Here is a 10,311-nt window from a genome sequence, read left to right as displayed (position 1 = left end):
GCAAATATGCACATGAAAAGACAAAAAAAGATCTGTCATTGGGGAAATGCAAATTAAAATCATAGTCAGATACTACTCACTACACACACATTAGAATGGTTTGTGAGGATGTAGAGAAACTAAAATTCTATGCATTGGTGATGGGAATGCAAAATGGTGCAGCCATTTTGGAAAGCAGTTTGGCTGTTTCTTTTAAAGTTAAACATATAGTTACCATATGACTCAACAATCCCACTTCCAGATATTCACCCAAGAAAAAAAATGAAGACTTAAGTTTGCACAAATACCTGTAAACACTTGTTAGCAGTGTCTTTATTAACAGTCACCCAACATTTAGAAGCAACCCAAATGTCCTTCAACTAGAGAATGGATGAACAGACTATAATTATCCATACAACAGAATACCATTTAACAACAAAAAAAAATTAACCACTATACAAGGAAGATGATGGAAAAACTCGAATGCATTATGCTATGTGAAAAAAAAATCCAGATTCAAAATACCACATAATTCCATTTATACAGTATCTTGAAAAGGAAAAACTATAGAAACAGAAAACAAATCGGTGATTGCCAGGGGCTGAGGGTAGAGGGCAGAATTAGTACGAAGGGGAAGCCCAAAGGAATTTTAGGGGACAGTCACAGAATGGTTCTGCATCATGATTTTGGGGGTGGTTTCCAAATAACCATTATGCATTTGTCAAAACTCATAGAGCTGTATACCAGAAACAATGAATTTCACTGCATTTATTTTATTTTTAAAACTAAATTAGAGGTTTCCAATTAAAAAACAGTTAATATTTTCTAGCAGTAACTGACTATTTGATCTTACCTGAAAACCAGCATCTTTAAACTTGTAGTTATATAATACAGATCGTCTCTTTTAAAATAGCTTTATCATATCACTTTTTAAAGTTGATATGTCTAGAAATGTATAGGAAAGAAACTCAACTTGACCTCGAAAGGCCTGTATATTACATCATTTTTTCCCTTCATACCTAAAACTATAAATTTAAGTAACAAATATAGGGGAAAATCCCTTTTATTTGTGAAACTGTTGAACCCTCCAGCACCTAGCCAACCCAGTATCCAACTGGGTGTGGAGAAGGTCTCCCTTTTGTGCAGGTATTTCTGGTTTTTGGAGCTCCTGCCTCCCTTATGGAGAATATGTGTGTGTTTGGAGGGAATTTTACATAGATACAGTGCTCCTTCCAAGTACTGATGTTCAGGATTCTCCCACCTCCCTCAGTACAAACGTTGTATGTCAATTGTATCTCAATTTTAAAAAAGGTAACAAAAATATATGTTAATATCGGGTAGTGAAAAGTGCTAAAGAAAAAGAATTCCGATAAGGGGTTAGAGTGTGGTGGTGAGGCTATTTCAGATGTGACGTTGAGGGAAGGTCTCTTTGAGGAGGTGATGTATGAAGAGGGACCTGAGGTGTGAGAGAACAAGCCAAGCAAAGGTTTGTGGGAAAAGTATTGTACGTAGCAGGAGCAAGGTCCTGGGGCAAGAAAGAGCTTCAGGGTCTAGGAAAGGTGGTGGAGAAAATGCTGAAGACAGTTGTGAGCCAATTCCTACTTCATGTGCTCTCCCTCCTCTTTATACCTCTGGAAGACAGGCCGTCTGCGGGTCTCTCATCAACGCTGGTAGGTGTCCTGTAGGAGTGTGTGAGTTATTGCTGTGGCAAATTTAAAGTTTCAGAGATAGAGAAACTTGAGATTTACGGCATGTTATGTATGTAAGTATATAAAGTGCTGCTATTCAAATACAGCTCCACAATCCCTCTTCTTTAAAAAAAGAAAGGTAATGCAATGCCTATAACTGTGTATATTAACATCCCATTAAGGTTTGGCATAAAATGAATAAATATTGACACTAAGTGGCATATATAAAGACTATAAATAGCCTTATGTGAGTTAAGATTTTGCCTCCAAATGAGATAGGGCAGGTTTTGCTGCCAGTTACAAAAAAACAGAAAAACAAAAAACCTTTGGGTTTTCAGTGCTCTTTGAATTTTGAAATTCCAGATAAAGAATTGTGAACCGGTAATAACTTCCTTTCATGGGCCATTTATAAGATCAGCACTCTGGGTAGCAACATGTAGCAGGCAAATAAAAATGAAAACTGAAAAATCTGATTCTGCCGTAGTTGCTGGTTTTGAAATATTTCTTATTTGCGAAGCATAAACTCTTCTTAAGGTATGCTACCTGAGATATCTGGAGAATCACCTCTCTTAGATATGTGCATAATAGAACAGTGCAACCACATGATTTTCATAAAGGGGGAAATTAAGGGCCGCAGGAGCGAGCCCCTGTGGGCGGCCCAGAGCCTAAACAGGTTTATAGAGTTGATAGCATATACTTATAGCACGAAGTTCCTGGTGACCAGAACCACCTTGTACAGAGGGAAAAACTTTGCCAGCTTTTCCCTCTATTCAGCAATTTTGTTTCTCAGGTAAGCTTGGCTTGAAGCAAGAGTGGGAGTTAGTTAGGACTGAGTGGTTAGTGTCTGTATGATGAGAATTCCTAGATAGTTTGGATGGTCATAGCCTTTCAGAGCACATAGAAATACTGAATTGATCCTCAGTAACATCCGACCTCAAAAAGGTACAACAGATACAATAATAGTAACTTGAACAATGTTCCCCTTTCACTCAATGTTTATTAACCGTTTAGTGCCAGAAGCTTCGAAACAATCCAAACTGCAGCCCGTATCTCAGCTCTCTGGGTCTGAATGGGCAGCGTGCAGTTCCCCCTGGTCCCGGCTCCGGGGTAGGGGGTGGGGGTCCAGCTCCTCCCGGCTCCGCGGAGGGGGTCCCAGCTCCTCCCGCTTAGTACCGAGGGCGGTTCGGCCAGCCGCCGCGGGGCTCCAGCCACCAGGGGGCGCTGCGGCCCCCCTCTCCCGGGAGCGGCCGAGCCAGCCCGGTGGGTGTTTCTCTCTCCCTCTCGCGCTCTCTCCTCCCGGCCTCACATCCGGGTCTGGAGCGCGGCCGCCGCTGTCAGTGTTGGTGCGGTCGCGTCGGGGGCCGGGCCGGGGCGCAGTAAATGGCGGCGGAGGGAGGCGGAGCGGCGGCCGCTCAGCCAAGAGCCCCCGAAACTTTAGACTAGAAGCCCCGCAACTTTTCCGGGTAGTGCTGCCGCTCCGGGGGCGTGGAAGGAAGGGGAAGGCGAGGCGGGAAGTCTGGGGGGTAGCGGCGGGGAGCCGGGGAGACTCGAACCCGCGGCGGGGGCGGTGGCGGAGTCCGCCTGGGCCTCACGCCGCTGCGGCCCCCGCTTCCTTCCCCGCGCCCTCCCCGGGGCCGCCGAGTCGGAGCCGCGCGCCGCGCATAGCCTGGGACCGCGCGGGGCCTCGTAGGCGGCGGCGCGCCGAGCCCAGCCGGGCCCCCTCCTCGCGACCTCCGGGCCCCGTGGTTCGGACGCCCCCCGCGCGCGCGCGCGCGCGCGTGAGGCCGGGGCTCTCCGCCGCTTCAGGGGGCGAGGAGGAGGCCGGGCCGCGCGCAGCCCCCTCCATACCGGGGTCGTGGGGCCGGGCCCCGGGTGTTGCATGCGGGGCGGGGCGGCCGTGAGCGGAGGCGAAGATGGAAGGTTTAACGCTGAGCGATGCGGAGCAGAAATACTACTCGGATCTCTTCTCCTACTGCGACATCGAGAGCACCAAGAAGGTGTCGGCCAACGGGCGGGTGCTGGAGCTGTTCCGGGCCGCGCAGCTGCCCAACGACGTGGTCCTCCAGGTAACGCCGCCGCCCTCCCCTCCCGCCGCGGCCGGGGGTCGGCGGGCCGCCGAGGGGTCGCTTCCCGGCGGCTCGGGCCTCCAGTCGTCTGCCTCCGTGGGGGAGGGAGTGGGCGCCGTTTCTGGAAGGGTCTGCGGTGGGCAGGTTACCCCGGGCTCCTCTGCTGCGGGCCGGGGCCGCAGGTGCCGGGGAGGCCGGGACACCCGCCGCGGTCGAGGGGAGGGGGTCGCTCTTCGGGGACAAATATCATGCAAAGATGCAGTGGGGGTGGGGGGGGGTGGGGTTTGTGTATTATCTCTGAAGAGCGTAAGTTCTGTATCTCTCGGGTGCTCCTCAGAATCTGTATTTTTCAACACTGGGAGAGCAACTTCAGATGAAGAATCTTGGGTTGTTACCATGTATTTGAATCCTAGATCCTGGTAGTATGTGCATAGGTCTTCGGATCCTGCAGAGTGGTAAAGTTATCAGTGTAGGTAAAATATTTTTAAATTCTTGAATTAACCGAGCAGACGCGATAAAGAGGGTTTTATAGATTTAGGAATCGAAGTAGCCGATTGTTTTGTTTTGTTTTGTTTGTTTTTAAGGAAACTAAATTCTTGGGGAGATTAAAAAATTTGAACTTTTAGCTTGTAGTTTGCAGGTAGATATGAAAAGAACTTTAACTATAGGATGCATGGCTGATGGAAACTGGATAGTTTTTCGATTGGCATTCGATAACATTTGGTGGAACTTGTGGATGGGGTTGGGAGATAAGTATTGAGCAACTGGAAGTCAAAGGTGCATATTAACCTCAATCAGTAGCACTAGAGGAGCAAGCAGAGTAAGTTTAAGATTTCTCTATCACGTCTGCTTTTGAAATAGAAGGCTTCTTAGAAGTTCTTATCTAATGTATATGGTGAGCATTGACGTTACTCCGTTTAATGATTCATGGCTGCTGGTAAGTCTTTTTAAACAGCATATCTGGGACAGGTTTTAAGCTTTCATCTTTGTGATGATCCAAGCCATTTATCCAGATCTTCAAAACTTACAGCTATGTGCGTAGGTATGATGTAGTGTACTGCAGAGAGCACTGTATCAGGAGCTTTCAGGCTGGGTCCTTGACTCCACTCTGTTGTTAACCAGCAGTGTGACTGTGGGCCAGGTGCTTTCACTCTTCGGCGTGAGTGTGGTTAGAATGAGAGTCAAGCTCCTTCTAACAAAAGTTCTGGGAACTGTAAAAATGTCCACACAGGCCTGTGTTTTAGAAGCTACCAGTGCATTAGCTATGGCTGAGTTGAATGAGCTCTGTCTTTTCGCATAATCTGTGTCTTTTATATTGCTTTTTAAAAATCTTGAGAGGAAAAGTAGAGTGTCTCACACACCAACAGCTAGAAGTCTCAAATTCATTCTGCTGAAAAGGAACAAAGAGTAAATATTTCAGTTTTTGCTGGCCACAATACAGTGTCTTTTTTTATTTTTTTAACCCTTTAAAAATGTAAAAACCATTCTTAGCTCAGGGGCAAACAAAACAGGGCCAGTACTTGCTGACCCCTGCTGACGCAGGACGGTGCCTCTGGGTACTGTATGCTACCCATATGGCTTTGGAGTCAGACTTACAGGAGTAGGTCTCGTCAGAACATGCTCTTTAACAATACTCTTTTTGTACAAATACTTTCAAGTAATTTAAAAACTAAAATTAAGAGGAAACCTCCCATGTTCTATTTGGCTTGTCTTTGGGGTGGGGGAACTGAAATAAACTGACTTTCATATTTTTAACAGCACTTGAAGACTTTAGGACTTTAAATATATTATTTAGGATACAAATTAGCATTAATTAACCTTTACTTGAAATATGTTTAGTCCAATTCAAGTTATGTTCATGTTGTGCTCTGTTTTGTTAACATTCAAAAATAAATTTCTATTGCCTTTTTTGTATAAAGAGAGAGCTTAAATAGCATAAATATTTCGGATTCAGCTGCAAGTTGGAAACTATAGGAACTCCCGAAAGCGGAGTTCTTGTAGCACTGGGTATCTTGAAGGCAGTTTCCTTAAAAATCGGCCTAAGACATAAAATGTGGGACAGAAGAGGAATATGGACTTAATTCCCTTATGGGAGCTTAGGATTGTCTGAAATACAGCCCTCCCTTCCTTCCTATGTGGGAAACATTTGGGCAACTCACATGTAATGTTGAGTTATTTACTTAGCGCTGGGCTAGGTATTGCAGGGCATCAAAAGAGGAGTAAGAAGCTGTTAAGGACCTTGTAAACAACAGGAATACACATGTGTAACAAAAAGCAGAATGTGAATGCCATAGGAGACGTACAAAGGAGGTACGATCGGGAAAGGCTTCCTGGCTTCATTCAGGTGGACCTTAAATTAGTATGGGAGGCTGAACAGGACATCTAGGCAGAGAAAAAACACAACCAAAGGTGGAAAGTGTAGGAAGGAGCCTTTTTGAGGACTAGCAGATAGTCGGGTTTTGCTGAAGCTAGGGTATGTTTTGGGGATAATGGAACGTAGAGTTAGAAGGAGACCACATTAGGAGATTCTGAAGAAGAGGCAGTTTCATATTTCAGTAGGCAGTGGAGACTCACTGATAGTTTTTGACTTTGAGTGAGAAAGAGAGGCCGGGGAAGGAGACTTGAGCAATGGTCCAGAATGGATCCTGGGCAGCAGCACCCAAACCAGGGTGACAACAGTGGAATAGAAAAGGAGGGGCTGTGTTATTGATGGGCTGCTCGGTAGCCACAATGTGAGGTTCTTTGTGGGACAGTATTTAATTGAAGCTCGATTATTAAGGCTGGGTGGAGAGCTTTAAACTAATTGTGAAGGTAATAAGGAGTTGTAGATTTAAGGGAAATGACTCATAAAAGCAGTGCTTTAGATCACTGCATCTGGAAGTAGAGGGAAGAAGCTGGAGACTAATTTGGAGACTGATTCTGTAGTGTGTAGAGGAAGTGGTGAGGAACTAGGCCATGGAACTCAAATGTGGATGTGGGCAAGACAAGGGGAAGGGTCATTTTGCCCCCCCAGGAGGCGTTTGGAGACATTTTCGGTTGTCATAATTGGGGGGAGGGAGCAGTTCCACTGGCATCTAGCGAATGGAGTTGAGAGATGCTTCTAAAGAGCCTACAGTGCACGGGACAGCCCCTGCCACAAGGATTTGTCTGGCCCCAAGTGCCGAGATTAAGAAAATCTGACCTGCACTCTGGGGGTGGCTGTGGGACAGAAAATGAGGCTGAAGATACAGTAGAGGTTATGAAGGTAGGCCTGGTGGGCCTGAGTTACCTAGTGATTTCTTTTTTTTTTTTTTAATCTGGTGATATTTAGATGAGAGAAGAATAGGGCAAGGGTTATTCTCTGTGGACACCACTCACATTAGAAAGGGGGCAGGAAGAGGACCTGAGTTTTAAAGAGATAATAATGAGTTTGATTTCTGGCATTTTGAGCTGGCAATGCAAATCTCCAGGAGATAGTTGGAAATGTGTGACTTGTCTGCCCTGAGTGCTGGTTCTTATAGTGAAATTCAGGTGTTTGGGGTCTTTTCTCTGCATTTCTCACCAAAGTATTTTGGGAGTAGCGGACAGGCAGCTTCTTACACTGTAGGCATGCATCTACACATCAGGGCTTTGATTGATGTAGTTTTCAGCGTTTGTTAATAAAAGTCATGAGAAGGCTGAGTCATCTGGGGAAATGAGCATAGAGAACAAAGAACAGAGGGCCAGAGCTGAAGGAGGAAGGCGCTGGCATTTATTGAGTGCCTATTATGCTCTTTTACTGGGCAGATCATTTTCATGCAAGAACTCATTTAATCCTTGCAGCAACCCTGTGAAGTGAGTATTATTGTTCATTAACTAGGAACTTGATGGGCAGAGAAGTTAAATAACTAGTTGGTGAAGAGAGTACCTCTCCCTTACTGTTCTTCCCTGCCACCTCTCAGCTCTCTCTTACTTTTCACTTGTCATGTGATTGGTTTGCCCATAGTTCTTAGGAAGAGTGGAGTTTTTAAATTATTTGATTTTGAGTTATACATGGATTTCTTCCTTTGCAAAGTAAATCATTTGATGTATGATCATGTCAAGCCACTTAAGAGAAATAAGATTCTTGTAGTTGGTATCCTGGACTTTACATTACTGCAACTGTCAAGTATCTTAAGGTATGTTCATAACACTGGTTTTGGAATAGCAGAGTAAAACCTGTTCTGAGTTTAAGGGTTTGTTTTTGGGAGACAGTGTGTTAATAGACAAAGCGAATGAGCTAAAGCTTTATAGAATTAGGTTCCACGCTGGAGAGGAACAGGACTGGGGGAGCAAAATCAGGCTCATAGGATTTAATCATGAGGAATTTTGCTGTTTGCTGGGGAAGAAAATTTTCAGCAGCTTAAAAATAATCTTTTCCAGAATTATTTTATCTCCTAAACATTAGGGAAGGTATGCTATTTACTACACTAATCAGTATGCTTTTCTAGCTTTTACTTAAAGTCTCTACCTTGGGAAATGTTTCAGAACTTCATTTTGAATGCATAATAACTTGATAATAGGTTCTGGTACTAACTGTTCTTTTATCGAGGATTATAAGCAATGTACCCTGTTAATGAGGCTGAGAAAATCTTTTAATTCATTTGTGTTGAGCAATTGCTTGGTAGAATACTTGAATAACACATGAATAACACATTAATTTATTGGGTGAAAAATGATAATAATGAAACATAAACCATTTTGTCTTTCTCTTGAAATTTGCTCAATTATGTGATTTACTTATTAGTGATAGGATTAAAATAGGGAAGCAGAGCCTCATTTAATCACTGAAAGTTACAAACAATATGTCATAAGTTAATTGAAAGTTACGAACTTAAAATAAATGTCAGATTTGTTATTCTAGAGTAGTGATTTTTTTCATTTGTAATCATGAAAATAATTATAACAAACTATAAAAATAATCTTGCCTTAAACAGACACTTTATACAGCTGAAAAACATACTGTTTGTGAAAGAAGTCACACTTAATGGCTTTTTGCAGTGTCATATTTACTTAAATTTTTTTCTTCCCTATATCATACCATACTTTTAGTCTTTTTGTTTTTTCTTTTTTTTAGCCAGTAGCTGAGAGTTAGAGTCTTAGTATCTTGAGAATTCATGCTAAGCATTTTGAAAGAGCTGTAAAAGTGTGTGAGAAGTTGATGTAAGAAGCACTAAACACGAGAGGCAAGTTCCAGCCCTTACCTTGAACAGATCAGTCAACACCCGGAGTTTAGTTCTCACCATGGAAATGACTGGATTGGATTTTTCAAAGGAGAGGTTACAGTGTAAGGATGGCCACTCCGTCCAGCCACTCCCTTAAGAAAGTAGTCAGACAGACTTGAAATAAGTTGATACACTATTTTGAACCTGGAATTGATTTCTTTTGCTTCCTTTGGGAGATTCGAAGAGGAGAATCTTGCCCAGAATGCTGAAATGACTATATATATACAATAGGGAACTGATGAAAAAAGGGTTGTAAGGTCCGTGGTGCTTAGTTCTTCAAGGTGTCTGCCCAGTGGGAATTTAAAATGGATGATAAGACTTGGCATTTCTGTTGTTCTCCTCATGTATGTTTCATTTTCTGTGGCTTTTCCTGTGATAGATGCATCTTGATTTGTCTTTTCCTTCAGTCTCTGTAAGGAATTTATGTCTGATGGGTTGCATATATAGGCATGACATAAAAATCAGGATGTAATAATAACTTTGGCTCAGAAACCTTTTTATAAGTTCATACCAAATTTTGTTGCGATTTAATAAATTATAAGACTTAAAAGACTGGAAAAAAAAGTCTCTACATTTTATTTTAAGAGCTGACTCTGTTGCATTTGAGTCTGTCTTATTAATTGATGAAGCCAGAATTTATTAGATTGTATATTTCCCTCTAACCTCTTTTTTGGTTGTGGTTTCCTTTGAGACTCTGGTGCACATACTGGACATCTGCTTAGAAAACATGGTTACACAAAAGTTTGCATATAATTTGAGGTTGCCAGCCTCTCCCAACCTAGTGAAGCTCATCCTGTGGACCTCTACATTAAGACTGTTTTGAAGAAGAGCAGGCAGACCTGTGAAACACTGAGCATACGTCTTTCTTAAACCAGTTTTGTATATTTTCAGTAAATACTTCTTCGGGGTGTATATACAGTGTTGAAAAACCAGAAATCTTCCCAGTCTTCATGGATAATAACTTGTAGTAATGTTAAAAAGGGAAAGAACAGTGTATAGTTAATAGAGAACCATGTGAGACCGTGGGGACCTACTTAGGTGTAAGGGAAGGCCGCTGAGGAGACAGGGGCGGGGATGGGGAGCGAGTATGAGACGTTTCACATAGAGGGAATGAGCAAGTGAAGGGGCTGAATGGCATGTGAAGAGCTCAGTGTGTTTGAGGAAATGAAAAGCTGGAGCATTCTGGGCAAGAGGGGAGAAAGGCAGGGACCACGTACTGCAGGGCCTTGTACACAGGGATGAGGGGTTTGGATTTTAAAATGCTGAAAACTTTTATTCAGGGGAGTGGTACCATCTGAATTATACTTGTCAGAGGCTACCCTGCTGTGTAAAGAAAAGAATACTGAGGCAAGCAGA

At 43.4% G+C, this 10,311-nt stretch overlaps 1 protein-coding gene across 4 annotated transcripts in view; it reads left to right on the top strand.

Moving 5' to 3' along the window:
- Positions 1-3,545: 3,545 nt before the first annotated feature.
- REPS1 (RALBP1 associated Eps domain containing 1) overlaps positions 3,546-10,311 on the top strand; it is a 71,384-nt gene continuing 64,618 nt past the window's right edge. For all 4 annotated transcript variants that reach the window (XM_032485033.1, XM_032485031.1, XM_032485030.1 and 1 more), the window contains exon 1: positions 3,546-3,733. In XM_032485033.1, coding sequence (XP_032340924.1) covers positions 3,581-3,733 — 153 coding nt within the window. In that variant the 5' untranslated portion in view covers positions 3,546-3,580. The remainder of the gene's footprint in view (positions 3,734-10,311) is intronic.

This window comes from Camelus ferus, chromosome 8, assembly GCF_009834535.1.
Source record: "Camelus ferus isolate YT-003-E chromosome 8, BCGSAC_Cfer_1.0, whole genome shotgun sequence".
Classification (NCBI taxonomy): Eukaryota; Metazoa; Chordata; class Mammalia; order Artiodactyla; family Camelidae; genus Camelus; species Camelus ferus.
This window is presented reverse-complemented; position numbering and strand designations above follow the sequence as displayed.